Here is a 15,805-nt window from a genome sequence, read left to right on the forward strand (position 1 = left end):
ATCTGGCATCCCCATAGTTAAATGTTGAACATTCTGAAATTATTTTCTGACTTTCTTAACTATCCTTTCCTCTTTTTAAGTTTGATTCTTCTGTTTTTAGCATTTGTTATTCTTGTTGTCTCATGAGTCCTTTTTTATATAGTATCTGTTTGGAAATAACATTGAATTTTTTTTTTCCTGCTTCCTGAAATCAGATTTATTTCTTATGGATCCCTCTAAACCCTCCCCCCTTATTTTTCTGTTTCTTTGTTTTGGTTTTTCTCTTTCATGTAGATAGAGGTTGATGATTGGTAGGCTTCATTAGAGGATAATCTGATAGTCTGACTTGTATAGGGAAAAACCTCTCGAATGTCTGCATCTGGAGTTCTTTAGCATTATTCAGTACTCTAGAAAAGAATTCTCTCACCTTTTACTTAGATGGATGGAGTATATGTCTAGCTGCTGGTATTTTGGTAGCAGAGGGCTGTAGGTACTGCATTACAGGATGGAGACTTATCCCCCTTGTGTTTCTTGGGGATTCTTATTCCAGTCCTTTATTATGTCTGGTAGCCTTAGTCTAGAAACTCTGCTTCAGTTCCTTTGGGGAATAAACTTCCAGCTTTCTTTTTGCAGGGAGTGAGGATATACTCTCCTGACGCTCTAGGCTAAGAAAAGAGATCTAGTGTTTCACCGTGTTATGGTGTTATGTGCGAACTTTGAATCACTATTCTCATTTTTTACATCCTCTGCTTATCCCCATTCTCCGTGGAATCTAGTGGCTGAATATTAGGTCTCATAGTTTTGTGGGACCAGTTATTCTCTTCTAATCTTTTTCTGTGGTTGTTTAAATTGAAACCTCCTCCATTTTGCTAAGTCAGTGATGTTGTTTTCTGTTTTCTTTGTTCTTATAGATTTATACCACTTATAGCATTACTGTGGACAATCTGCCATTTTTAATCAGAACTCTCTTTTTTGTTTCCATATTTTTAGATAATTTTTCATACTAAAAATTTTTTTTTTTTTTTTGGTCTTTTTCCCATTTCTTGGGCCGCTCCTGCGGCATGTGGAGGTTCCCAGGCTAGGGGTCCAATCGGAGCTGTAGCCACTGGCCTACACCAGAGCCACAGCAATGCGGGACCCAAGCCACATCTGCGACCTACACCACAGCTCACAGCAATGCCGGATCTTTAACCCACTGAGCAAGGCCAGGGATCGAACCCGCAACCTCATGGTTCCTAGTCGGATTCGTTAACCACTGTGCCATGACGGGAACTCCCTAAAAATTTTTAGCTGTAAGTTTTATATCAAGATAATAAAACTTTTAGTTAACCATTCCATTGCTGTTGAACATTTAGCTTGGCTGTGGATTTTTTGTCATTTTAACTAAAGTGATCCTAAATAGCTATATAGCGCTTTAAAATCATTTGCATTATCTTTCTGTGTAGTTTCTTAGAACTGGATGGGATTGTGCAGCCCATTTAATCCTGCTCCTTCATTTTACAGATGAGAAATCTGATGTTAAGGAATAAATATCCCTGTGGTCAGACAGCTCATAAGTGGACATAGCTAGGCGGTCTGGCACCAGAGTCTGTGCCCTTGACTATTGAACTCTTCTGCATTTCCATTGAGTTAAATTTTACTTGGCTAATATAGTCACTTCAAAAATCATTTTTAGGAGTTCCCGTCGTGGCGCAGTGGTTAACGAATCCGACTAGGAACCATGAGGTTGTGAGTTCGGTCCCTGGCCTTGCTCAGTGGGTTAACGATCTGGCATTGCCGTGAGCTGTGGTGTAGGTTGCAGACGCGGCTCGGATCCCGCGTTGCTGTGGCTCTGGCGTAGGCCGGTGGCTACAGCTCGGATTCAACCCCTAGCCTGGGAACCTCCATATGCCGCGGGAGCAGCCCAAGAAATAGCAACAACAACAACAACAATAACAACAACAAAAGACAAAAAAAAAATCATTTTTAAAATTGTGGTGTTTCAGTAACTACCAAGGTTGAATATTTTTCTGTATGAAAATGTGTTAATGCCTTTTTTCTCTTTAGTTTGTAGTCTCTCATCTGGAAAATTTGGGACATTACTTAGTGGCTCATGGGACACTACTGCTAAAGTCTGGCTGAATGACAAATGTATGATGACTTTACAGGTACCGTAGTTCTGTGTGAATATTCTAGAAAATAATTAAATACAATGATTCTCTGGCATCTTAATGTAATAGCCATTTTCCTCACAGGGTCATACAGCTGCAGTATGGGCAGTAAAAATCTTACCTGAACAGGGCTTAATGTTAACTGGATCAGCAGACAAGACTATTAAACTATGGAAAGCCGGAAGATGTGAGAGGACCTTTTCTGGTAAGATCAGAGTAGACAGCTTTTATAATTTCACCATTTCACATTTGCTCAGATGATTTTTTTTCGCAAAAGTTTAGCAGTTTTAAGGTGGTGTATGAAAAAATCAGTGTATTTGAGCCATTTTTAAAAAAGTTTTATTGAAGTCTATTTGATTTACAAGATGGTGATAATTTCTGCTGTACAACAAAGGATTCAGTCATACGTATACGCATATACATTCTTTCAGATTCTTTTCCCACATAGATTATCACAGACTATTGGATAGAGTTCTCTGTGCTATATATAATGCATATCCCCATTGGCCAGTCATTCCACATACCTCAGTCCCAAACCCCCAGTCTATCCCTCTCTACCTCCCACCTGTCCTCTTTGGTAACCATAAGTTTTTCCAACTCTGTGAGTCTGTTTCTATTCTTCAAATAAGTTCATTTGTATCCACTTTTTTTTTAGATTCTGTGTATAATATTTGAGCCATTTAATTTGGGTGGATGTATATTTTCTGACAGTATTTAATATCTTTTTAAAAGAGGTAATAAGACCCATCATAAAACAACCAAATATGGACTAATCATTACCTATTTGATAAACTATAGTATGTGTATGTGCTTCTATGTATTTTGTGTATGTAATTTTTGTACTCAGTTATATTTTGGTTGTCATTTGAACAAGTTCAGCCTAAAACTTGCAGTCATAAGTCTTAAGAGTGGGTCAGAAGTGTTATCTTCATATATGGAGGAAAACATCCATGCTTTTATTAATACTAAAATACATTGTTTAATAATAACACATTTTAGGCTTTAGGTTGTGGTTTCTGATGGGTAGTCTTTTAATGACTCAGATATTAAATAACTTCTACACTGAGGTATCTGTTGTCTAATATTGGTATTGGTAATTTTTATAGCACTTCCACTTTTGGTGTGATTTTTTTTGTTGTTTATTTTTTCTCATTTTTGCTTACTCCTTAAAAGCTGATCAACACCCTGGACAATACTGCAAAAAGTCCCTTTGTGCAGATAAAAACTATTTGTAGATGGGAGTTTCTGTTGTAGCTCAGGGGGTTAAGAACCCAACTAGTATCCATGACTATGCAGGTTTGATCCCTGGCCTTGCTCAGTGGGTTAGGGATCCAACATTTTCATGAGCTGCGACATAGGTTGCAGAGGCAGCTCGTGGTAGGGGCCTCTGCAGCTGTGGTAGGGGCCTCTGCAGCTCCCATTCAGCCCCTGGCCTGGGAACTTGCATATGCTGCAGGTGTGGCTCTAAAAAAGAGAGAAACCAACAAACAACTACCTGTAGATGGAAATGTGCAATGAGTTATAAGTAAATATCTCTCTTATTTCGCTTTCAACCATAAAATGTGTGTCAAGTTGTTTGGTTTGTTGTTTTTTTGTTTTGTTTTGTTTTTTGTCTTTTTAGGGCCGCACCTGCGACATACAGAGGTTCCCTGGCTAGATGTCTAATCAGAGCTACAGCTGCCGGCCTACACCACAGCCATAGCAACGCAGGATCTAAGCCTCATCTGTGACCTACACCACAGCTCATGGCAACACCAGATCCTTAACCCACTGAGCAAGGCCAGGGATCAAAGCCACATCCTCATGGATACCAGTTGGGTTCATTAACCACTGAGCCACGATGGGAACTCCTGTGTCAAGCTTTTATTAATCTGTTACAGTTAATCTCAATCAGGAAGTACTAAGCATGGGAAGGTTTTAACTTACGATCTCCTTTATTAGATCATAAGCTTCTGAGAATGTTTTATCATTTAAAAAAAACTATCGCCATACAGTGCCTCAATTAATATTGGAAAAAATTGAATTTTCTCGAGTTTTAAAAAATTATTGATGAGAAATATATGTATATATATTTATATATATTAAACAACTAACATAATGCAAAAAGTTTTTAATTTTAAAAATTCTTGCCTTTTAAAAGAAGCAATAGTCATTAGTTTTAATTTTACCATTTTTTCATTTATTATTTTAATGCCTGTATTTATATGAATTTTGAAATATTCCCCTTCACAAAGCAGCAATGTTTGGCTTTATGTTTACATTTTGGTTTAAAGCAAAAGGATAGAAGAAGTTATTTGACTCTGAAGAGGTAAAGAAGAGGCAGGCAACTTGAATTCTTGTTTTAGCTCTATTTTTGTGGTTTTACATAAATTTATCTCTTTCAGCCTATTCTTTCATCTCTTAATAAAGTTTACTTCTCTATGATGAAGATTTTCAGACTCCTATACAATTGAAATATTTTTTCTAATCTTAATTTTTCTTTTGTTAGTGCTTTATGAGTATTAATCTCAGTATTATACGGTAAGACTGATGATGAAAATGTTGCCAAAGCTGTCTCTTTAGCACCAGGATAGGTTTGATCCCCAGCCCGGCACAGTAGGTTAAAGGATCTGACCTTGCCGCAGCTGTGGCATAAGTCACAAACATGGCTCCAATCTGATCCCTGGCCTGGGAATTCCATGTGCCGCAGGGTGGCCAAAAATTAAAAAAAAAAAAATTGCCAAAGCTAAAATACAATTTTGTCTACTAAGCTTTTCTATGGGAAAAAATAATGAATATCTCTAACTTGAAAATCACTTTTTAATATCACTGGTTTGTTTTATAATGTTAGCAAGATACATAGAGCCAACAACCAAATGATCCATTTTTACTGATTTATGTTATTCTTTTTCTTTTTTTAATATATATAGGGCATGAAGACTGTGTAAGAGGCTTGGCAATTTTGAGTGAAACAGAATTTCTCTCCTGTGCAAATGATGCTAGTATTAGAAAGTGGCAGATCACTGGCGAGTGTCTTGAAGTATTTTATGGTCATACAAATTATATTTATAGCATATCTGTCTTTCCAAATTGTAAAGGTGAGATTATCTGATACTGCATATTTAAAATTTTGTATTGAGCATTGTTTCAATGAAACTTTATTTCATATAAAGTATCTTTCTTTTTTACTAAAAGAGAAAACTATGATCATCTTATATTCAGGTTTGGTGGTTGTTTTGTAAATGTTCTTGGGTATCTGAGGAAAGAGTTTGTATAATTTATTGGTGTAAAGTATAGTGTGTAAAATGTGAAATATATAAAAATGTGATTTTTGAAGTTGTATATGGCATGTGACAATGACGTAAAATTTTATATTGTAATCTTTTAATATTTTGGGGTTTAAAAAATCAGCATGCCTATTTAGTAAGATAGTGTATAAAAATGTGCCTAATTTCATTTATTCAAACTAATTTTTCCTGTATTCTTAAATTTTAGATTTTGTGACAACAGGAGAAGACAGATCACTGAGAATCTGGAAGCATGGGGAATGTGCTCAAACAATCCGACTTCCAGCTCAGTCTATATGGTGTTGCTGTGTGCTAAACAATGGTGACATTGTGGTTGGTGCGAGGTATTTATTTATATTCTAGTCAGTTAATCAATAATATATGTCTAGGCTGTTGGTAGGTGTTAAGAGTGCACAGAGATGATGGAATTCCCTTTGTGGCACAGTGGTTAACGAATCCAACTAGGAACCAGGAGGTTGCGGGTTCAATCCCTGACCTCGCTCGGTGGGCTAAGGATCCAGTGTTGCTGTGAGCTGTGGTGTAGGTTGCAGACGTGGCTCTGATCCTGCGTTGCTGTGGGTCTGGCGTAGGCCGGCGGCTACAGCTCCAGTGGCTACAACTCCGATTAGACCCCTACCCTGGGAACCTCCGTATGCTGCAGGAGTGGCCCTAGAAAAGGCAAAAAGACAAAAAAAAAAAGAGTGCAAAGAGATGAGAGTTTGGGAATTTCAGGTGAATTGGGAAGACCACAAGCACATTTCTATTACCAAACAATAATAGAAGGTATACAGCTTTCACACTAATGATATATAATATATTACAATAGTATTGAACTACAGGTTGTGCAGTTGAAACACTGAATGCAAAATAAATTAGGGAAGATAGGGATTGGTGTGGGAAAACTTGCCAGAGAAGAAGAAAATTGAACTGGGTTTTGAAAGTTAACAACTCAATACAGCAATAAGCATTTTTGTCAAAAGGACAGGTACAGGCACAAGTAAAGTGGTGGCACGGGACCAAGAGTGATGTGTATGGGAGACAAAGGAAAATGGTAGAGGACCAATGCTGAGGAACAATGGATACTAGTGGTAAGGTGGGGCTTAATTATGTGGAATCTGGAATGCCAGGCATTTTTTAGATTTAATGTTTGGGATTATAGGGTTGAAGCTCTTAAGCAGGAAATGATATGATTAAAGCAGAACTTGTGAATATTAAGTATGTAGGTTAGATTTAACTAGTGGTGACAGTGGAAAGGGAAGCAAATTAGTAAGCTACTTTAGTAATAAGGTGTAAAGTTAGGAAATACTGGCCCTGAAGTACTAATGGATAGGAAACCAAAAAATGAGCTAATGCGGAGGGAAAGTGGTCAGAAAGGGGATGAAAGAAGGATAACTTCAAACTTTGATAATTAGAAGTCCACATTAATAAAAATGGAGAAGTGGGAGAATTGGTTTGATGCAGAAGATAATGACTTCCTGGAGTCCCTGTGGTGTTAAGCTACACTGACTTCCTGGGCCAGTGGGTCATGGGCAGTTGGACCAGAGGCTAGTGTAACAACTGAGACGGAAGACTGGGACAAAACTCCCAGAGTCTAGCGACAAGACATTTTCTCTGAGGAAAGAAACATGGGGGGAAGGAACAGAAAACTGAAGACTGAACTTGTGATACAATGTGCATAGAGAAAGAGAAACCAGTAGGCAAACAGAAAAAGTAATCCAGATGTTGAAATTCAGAGATGGAAAAAGATTTTGGAGGGAGATTGTGATTAGTGTCAGAAAATGCATGAGGGGTTAAGGAATTTTCATTAGGAAAGCTTTTGGATTTGCTTTGAAAGATGTTATTAGTGACTTTTTTGACATCTCATTTTCATAGAAAATGATAGAAAAAGGTAAATGAGAGGAGACAGATAAAGAAGAAACAGGTAAAGGAAAGGATTATAGACTACTCTGACATCGAGGCAAGAGGAAATAGAGGGCAACAGCCATAAGGGATACAGAGTCTAAAGAAGAGAATGTCTTTTACTTCTGGGCTGAGCTAGGGGTCAGTTAGTTGATTTAGTTATTTTCGCCCTAAGTTTGTTTAAAGAAGAATAAATGAATTGAAAGGGTAAAACAGCTATTAATGGAAAGTTAAGTAAGAAAGATTTCTGTAAAGTTGAATGGAATTAGTACAGTTGAAAGGGACTAATTTGCCTCCCCTAACCCGAAATTTAGTAAAAAGAAATTATGGAAATCATAGAAGTCATTTTTCTGAGAAGAGAGGTTGGAAAGTGAAGCTTACTTTTTTTTTTTTTTCCTTGATTGGGGTTACATTGCTAGTTAATGGCATAGTAAAGATAGGCCTATTTTTCTAATGAATGGATTTTGAGCATCTACAATTTTCTAAGCCTATGTTGGGTATTTGAGCCCTTTATAATTTTTTTTTTTTTTGCTTTTTATGGCCACACCTGCAGCGTATGAAACTTACCAGGCTAGGGGTCGAATCAGAGCTTCAGCTCCTGGCCTGTGCCACAGCCACAGCCATACCAGATCCAAGCCATGTCTGTGACCTATACCACAGTTTATGGCAAGGCCGGATCCTTAACCCACTGAGTGAGGCCAGGGATCAGACCTACATCTTCATGGATGCTATTCGGGTTTGTTACTGCTGAGCCACAACAGAAACTCCCCTTTATAAATTAGATAGTTCACTACCCTTCTTTATACGATAATACTTAGGTAGTAATGACTTTAAAAGTATATGCTAAACCTGTAGGTTTTTATGATGGTAACTAGTTAATTTGGAATTGAAAACTATGTTAAATATATGTGTGTGTTATATATATATATGTATATGTATAGGTATAGAATATATATATTCTTTACCAGAGACCTTTTCCTTAGTCTTTTTCCACTCTTTTAGAAAGTAAGAGCATAGTATGTGCTGAAATCAGCGTAGTTCTATACTCAGCAAGAAATGCATAGTAACATTTCTCATATTCACAAATACAGATTATTTTTGCCCTGGATCATTCAAGTGTGATGATGTTACTACACTGTGGCAATAACTTAAAATCAGTTTGTGTTTCCTTACAGTGATGGTATTATTAGAGTGTTTACTGAATCAGAGGATCGGACAGCAAATGCTGAGGAAATCAAGGCTTTTGAAAGAGAACTCTCTCAGGCAACCATTGATTCCAAAACTGGTGACTTAGGGGACATTAATGCTGAACAGCTTCCTGGAAGGGAGCATCTGAATGAACCGGGTAAATATTTCAGTGTATCTAGAAGTAAAAAATGCTACCATGCTTTCCTTTTGGAGTAATTAGAGTGATGGGGGGGGGGAAGCTTGCTTCGTTAAGTCATTTAGCATTATTCTCATTGCCAGATACTGATTTTTGAGATTGTGTGTGTGTGTGTGTGTGTGTGTGTGTGTGTGTGTGTGTCTCTTGGGCCGTGCCTGTGGCATATGGAGGTTCCAGGCTAGGGGTCTAATCAGAGTTATAGCCGTTGGCCTACACCAGAGCCACAGCAACATGGGATCCAAGCTGAATCTGCAATCTACACCACACCTCATGGCAACACCGGATCCTTAACCCACTGAGCGAGGCCAGGGATCGAACCCACAACCTCATCGTTCCTAGTTGGATTGATTAACCAATGAGCCATGACAGGAACTCTGAGAATTTTTATTATTACGCATAATCACAGTGAGAAACCAAGTTCTTCTTGCCTCTGTCTCACAATTTTAAAGACTTTGAGCTGTTTCCCATGAACAAGGATCTTTTTTTTTTTAAATAAATCTCTTAATAATTTAGCTCATATATAGTAAGTATTCAAAAGTCACTCATTTAATACCTTTTGGTTGATTGGATTCTCTGAGAGAGACTGTATAGATTAAAAATGAGTTTAAATACTGCAGTGCCTGCTTAATGAGTTGGGGATCTTTGAGTTTAAAATCATAGGATTTTGGAGTTCCCGTCGTGGCGCAGTGGTTAACTAGTCCGACTAGGAACCATGAGGTTGCGGGTTCGGTCCCTGCCCTTGCTCAGTGGGTTAACCATCCAGCGTTGCCGTGAGCTGTGGTGTAGGTTGCAGACACGGCTCGGATCCCGTGTTGCTGTGGCTCTGGCGTAGGCCAATGGCTACAGCTCCGATTGGACCCCTAGCCTGGGAACCTCCATATGCCGCGGGAGTGGCCCAAAGAAATAGCAAAAAGACAAAAAAAAATCATAGGATTTTGTCTCAAAAGAAATCTTGTTTTGGTTATATCTGTGATTCCCTATGTTACTGGTCCATTGACCCCTGGGGATTCTGAGATCCTTTCAGGATATCCATATGGTCAAAACTGTGACGCTAAGGTGGTATTTGACTTTTATACTATGTTAATGTTTACATTTATGGTATAAAAGCAGTGGTGGGTAAAACTGCTGGCTCCTTAGTACACAGATCAAAGCAGTGACATCAGACTGTTCAGGTAGTCATTGTGTTCTTCACTGGCACGTGGTTGTTGTTTAAAAAATAAAAAAAAAGACATCTGCCCTTAAGAATGTCCTTGATGGGCATTCCCCTTGTAGCTCAGGTGTTAACAAAGCTGACAAGGTTCTATGAGGATGCTGGTTCCATCTCTGGCCTCGCTCAGTGGGTTAAGGATCCGGTGTTGCTGTGAGCTGTGGTGTAGGTTGCAGACATGGCTGGAAACCCACTTTGCTGTGGCTGTGGTGTAGGCCTGTGGCTACGGCTGCAGTTCAACCCCTAGCCTGGGAACTTCCATATGCCACAGCTTCAGCCTCAAAAAAAAAAAAAAAAAAAAAGAATGTCCATGATGAAGCATTAAAATTTAATTTTAGTACAGTTTGTCCCTTTGATACCTGTCTTTTTTAATACTCTGGATCTCAAAGTGTAAAGTATACCAAAGTACCATGGTATACTTATTTCAGGGATAAGTATTTCTGCAGTCATTTGAGAAGACTGAAGACTGAACTAGAACTATCACTATTTTCATGGAACGCCATTTTTATTTCAAAGAATGACTATGATTATTCAGGCTTAGCTGTTTGGCAGACATTTTTTGGAAAATGAACAAAGTAAACATGTCACTTTAAGGAAAACAAGTGATGGTATTTGTAGCCAAAGATAAAATTCAAACTTCCAACTGAAAATCAAAATTTTAGAAAACTTGTGACATCAGTGGTAATATTAACAAATGAATTTTTTTTTTTTTTTCGTCTTTTTAGGGCCGAACCCAGAGCACATAGAGGTTCCCAGGCTCGGGGTCTAATCAGAGCTTTAGCTGCCAGCCCACACCACAGCCACAGCAATATGGAATCCGAGCCGCATCTGTGATCTACACCACAGCTCACGGCAACACTGGATCCTTAGCCCACCGAGCTAGGCCAGGGATTGAACCTGCAATCTCATGGTTCCTAGTCAGATTTGTTTCCACTGTGCCACGACGGGAACTCCGAAGATGCAATTTTTTGATGCTGAATAATAAAATGTGTAAACGTAGGAGGATCTGCATAGTTCAGTGAATCAGTATTTTCCAAATGACCAGTTCGTGGTCTTACAAAATCATACATATATAAGACATGTATAAGATAGGCCAGCGGATTTTATTATAATAGAGCATAAAAAATTCATTAATATGGTTTCAGATTCTAAATTTGTAATCTTTAGGATCTACTACTTGTAGAATATTCACATTTTTTCCAAAAAGGCTGTTAAATTAGTCCTCTCATTTTCAACTGTATTATACATATGATGCTGGATTTTCTTTAAACCACCAAAACCAGAGAACAGATTGTAGATGATTAAGTGCAGGGGCAGGTATGATAATCCAGCTGTCTTCTGTTGAGAGAGATAGTAATAAGATTTACAAAAGCCTAAAACAATGCTAGTTTTCTTACTAAATATCTAAAACTCTACTTATTTTTCACTAAAATATTATTTATTCAACATGTACTATTTTCCATGAAGTAGGTACATTTTATTCTTCTCATTTTTAATTTCAAATTCAACAAAGTCAACTGATATAACCCACATTAAAAAAAGCTCTTGGAGTTCCCGTCGTGGCGCAGTGGTTAACGAATCCGACTAGGAACCATGAGGTTGCGGGTTCGGTCCCTGGCCTTGCTCAGTGGGTTAACGATCCGGCGTTGCCGTGAGCTGTGGTGTAGGTTGCAGACGCGGCTCGGATCCCGCGTGGCTGTGGCTCTGGTGTAGGCCGGTGGCTACAGCTCCGATTAGACCCCTAGCCTGGGAACCTCCATATGCCGTGGGAGCGGCCCAAGAAATAACAAATAGACAAAAAAAAATAAAAATAAAAAAATAAAAAAAGCTCTTTGGGCTTCTGAATAATGACTCTTTTATGATTATAAAGAGATCTTGAAAACGCAAGTTTGAACACCACTGTTGTGTTCAATAAATATCTTATTTTTAATATTCTTAAAATTCTCTGCAAAAATGTAGTCTTTTTGTCTTTATATACAAGTTCAATAAATATTTACTAAGTGTCTGCTGTATACCAGGCATTGTTCTAAGTTCTGGGGAATATAGAGGTAACAAAAGAAATCTTGTTGTCATAAATTTATGTTCTACAGGAGGAGACAGATATTTTAAAAGTTAATTAGTAAATATACAAATATGTCAGGTAAAGCAGGAGTTGGGTTCTAAAATTTTAAATTCATTGGTCAGGAAAGTGTAATACTTAAGATAGCGCTAGTTGTTGTAACAGATAAATCCTAAGATCTCAGTGGCTTAACACAGGAGAACTTTTATTTGTTGCAGAATTAAAGTTCAGTTGATGGCAGGGTATGCTGGGGCATGTTTGTATAAAAATTTTGCTCTCTTGGTCATTCAGGAACCCAAGCTTAAACCACCATCTTCAACACAACCTTCCAGGGTTCTCTTGGGTGTAAACATTCCACCATCAGACAGCGTAAGAGAAGAGGGTAGAAGACGATGAACTAGGCCTAGAACTGGCAAATATCACACCCACCCAGATTCCACTGATCAATACTCAGTGTGTAATCTAGGCACTGCAGGAGGAATAAGGTATAGTCCTTGACTAGACAGCTACAGTTCTACCCATTGGAATAAGATCATGAATTTCTAGAGAACTGCCTGTCTCTGCCACTGAAGGCCTTGCTTTGAGAATGTGACTTTCAGGTAAAGTCCTTAAGGAAGCAAGGGACCAAATCTTGCAAGCATCTGTGTGGGTAGTGTCCATAGGCCAATGTAAAGATTCTGATTGAAGTGTTGTGATGGAGTGATGGGAGGAATAGGGGAAAATTTGGTCAGAGAAGATAGTAGGAACAGATTATATTTGGCCTTGTACACCACTGTAAGGAACTAAACTAACTGAGAGTGAGATGGGAAGTCATTGTAGGGTCTCCCTACAGAGGTGTGTTAAAAGCACCTTAAACTTTCCAAAGAATTTCCGTGGTTGCGTTGAATATAGACTCTAGGCAGCTCTAAGGCCTATAGTAGGAGGCCATGGAATCAGTCCACCTGAGAAATAATGGTGGCTTGTCCTGTTGTGTAGCTGCAGTAGAGACAGTGAGAAGTGGTAGTAATGTTCTAGCTATGTTTTAAAAATAGAGCTGATAGAACTTGCTGAAGGGTTAGGGTTGAGAGAGATGAATCATACTCTAATTACTCTTCTTGGCCTAAGGAGCTAGAAGAATGGAGACTCAGCCACTGAAATTCAAGTACTGTCAGAAGATATTCATTAATAAAAGTTGTTTTATATTCCTGGTCAGCTACTTTCTAGTAGAATCACATTTTTTTAACCATAGAAGTTTTTTTTTTAAAGCCATCATTTTCTTTTTGGCCACTGTCCAGTAGAATTACATTTTTAAAATTTTGTTTAATGAAATGTCCTTTTAAACCAAAATACATATTCTATTTCATGTAGAAATTTTAATGTTAAAACTTTTCTATCTAGATGTTTTTGAATTTTATTCTGCCATTCTCCCTTTGATTCTTAAAATTTTTATTTTAAGGTACCAGAGAAGGACAGACTCGTCTCATCAGAGATGGGGAGAAAGTCGAAGCCTATCAGTGGAGTGTTAGTGAAAGAAGGTGGATAAAAATTGGTGATGTTGTTGGCTCATCTGGTGCTAATCAGCAAACATCTGGAAAAGTTTTATATGAAGGGAAAGTATGTCAACTTCTTTCTAATTACTATTACCTTAAAGCATTAGACAAATTAAAGGTTTTTGTTTCCCTTTCCACATGCTAATAAAATTTTATTTGGTGTTTTGACACTTAAAAATGTGTTTCTTGGAGTTCCCGTCATGGCTCAGTGGTTAATGAATCCGACTAGGAACGATGAGGTTGTGGGTTTGATCCCTGGCCTCGCTCATTGGGTTAGGGATCCAGCGTTGCCGTAAGCTGTGGTGTAGGTCACAGATGCAGCTCAGATCTGGCATTGCTGTGGTTCTGGTGTAGGCCAGTGGTTACAGCTCCGATTCGACCCTGTCCTAGGAACCTCCATGTGCGGCCCTAGGAAAGACAAAAGACTATGTATTATATATTTCTGTGTTCCCTGCTGGCCTAGCTGTTAAAGATTCAGCATTGTCACTGCTGTGGCTCAGTTTCCATCCCTAACCCAGGAACTTCTACATGCCAGACACACAGCCAAAAACAAACCAAAAAAAGCATTTCTATGGGGAGATTCTCTCTGTCTTGAAAAAAAATTTTTTTTTTTTGTCTTTTTGCCATTTCTTGGGCTGCTCCTGTGGCACATGGAGGTTCCCAGGCTAGGGGTCTAATCGGAGTTGTAGCCACTGGCCTACACCAGAGCCACAGCAACCCAGGATCTGAGCCATATCTGCCGACCTACATCACAGCTCACAGCAACGCCGGTTCCTTAACCCACTGAGCAAGGCCAGGGATCGAACCCATAACTTCATGGTTCCTAGTCGGATTCGTTAACCAATGAGCCACGACGGGAACTCCTGAAAAGATTTTTTAAAAATCACTCTTCATGTAAGAAGAGCTGCATTTGTGATAGATTAGCCATTATATGTCTTTTAGTAGTTACATACATAAGCTACTCCCAGCCATTTTCAAGTAGGAGCTTCAGGGCCATCTTTCATTTAATGCTTCATGCTTAGCTGTATTTAACTTCACAGGACAAGAAGAACCTTGCACAGCTATGCTTATATTGCCAGCATGTTTTCACAAGTGGGGCACGGTACCAACTCATACTTTTGGCCTTGAGATCAACCAAGGAAACTGTCCTTTGGGCCTTAGAATTAATATGCAGTCATAACCCATCCCCTCCCTCCATTCCCAGTGAACATACTGTTCTTACAGTGCATGGTTGCTATTAATCATTATTTGCCAAGCAGGAGATTTTAACATTGAGCTGTAGAGAAAGTTTAGTATGATAATTATTAAAATAAATCTGTCATTAATATATATGAGTAGATAGTAATCATTTATTGCCTTTTTATGTTGCTATTAAAGGAATTCGATTATGTTTTCTCAATTGATGTCAATGAAGGTGGACCATCATATAAACTGCCATATAACATCAGTGATGATCCTTGGTTAACTGCATACAACTTCTTGCAGAAGAATGATTTGAATCCTATGTTTTTGGATCAGGTGGCTAAATTTATTATTGATAACACTCAAGGTCAGATGTTGGGACTTGGAAACACCAGTTTTTCAGACCCGTTTACAGGTAAGTTAGGCTTTGTATTTAGTACTTCCATCAGTGTCAGTTGATTATCCTTGTTTTTTTTTGTTTTTGTTTTTGTTTTTGATGTGTTTAATCACCCATTTTGATTAGCTGTTTAAATAAAAACCAAGATCTACAGCAGGTTTTTGCATCAGCTTTATAATTCTAAGCCTCAAATTACATAGTAATTCTGTATGTATAGAAACAATTATAAATTGTCTTTCAAAAATACAGCCACACTGTTCACATAATAAACTAATTTGGGCAATTGATATTGTTTTTGCTCCTTTTAAAAATATATATTTTGGTGAAATTTAGCAAATAGAAATTCTGTTTTCACATGAGGCTGAAATGATTAGTTATGCATCAAATCTAGGGCTGAACTATGGAGAGTTTTCCTGTACATATGATTTGTGTTCCACATATTCATTTAAGTTTCTAACATATAGTATCTAAAAGGTGGGACTAGATTCTCATACCAATCCACAGATTGTATAACCAGTGGCATTAGTCTTGAGTCCTGGATCCTAGGAAATGGATTATAATTAGCCTGAGTTCTGAATCCTGGGAACTGAGGCCATAGTACAGGAGGGAACAAAATGCTCCCTCCTTTCTGGGAATGGGGCCAGCTCTAAATAAAATTTGAAATTGGCACTTAATTGTTAAATATAGTCTCATCATCATTTCTGATAACATCTGTTCTTCCTTGTTTTACAAGGATCCCATATCCTCTTCGTA

The 15,805-nt window shown here is 38.2% G+C and overlaps 1 protein-coding gene across 3 annotated transcripts in view; it reads left to right on the top strand.

The window, feature by feature from the left end:
* Window positions 1–15,805, top strand: part of PLAA (phospholipase A2 activating protein) — a 44,105-nt gene that overhangs the window by 15,216 nt on the left and 13,084 nt on the right. For all 3 annotated transcript variants that reach the window (XM_047767547.1, XM_047767545.1, XM_047767546.1), the window contains exons 3-9: window positions 2,026–2,126; window positions 2,214–2,334; window positions 5,039–5,206; window positions 5,604–5,739; window positions 8,470–8,639; window positions 13,380–13,537; window positions 14,851–15,070. In XM_047767547.1, the coding sequence (XP_047623503.1) occupies window positions 2,026–2,126; window positions 2,214–2,334; window positions 5,039–5,206; window positions 5,604–5,739; window positions 8,470–8,639; window positions 13,380–13,537; window positions 14,851–15,070 (1,074 nt within the window). The remainder of the gene's footprint in view (window positions 1–2,025; window positions 2,127–2,213; window positions 2,335–5,038; window positions 5,207–5,603; window positions 5,740–8,469; window positions 8,640–13,379; window positions 13,538–14,850; window positions 15,071–15,805) is intronic.

Source organism: Phacochoerus africanus, chromosome 2 (genome assembly GCF_016906955.1).
Source record: "Phacochoerus africanus isolate WHEZ1 chromosome 2, ROS_Pafr_v1, whole genome shotgun sequence".
In the NCBI taxonomy this organism is placed as follows: domain Eukaryota; kingdom Metazoa; phylum Chordata; class Mammalia; order Artiodactyla; family Suidae; genus Phacochoerus; species Phacochoerus africanus.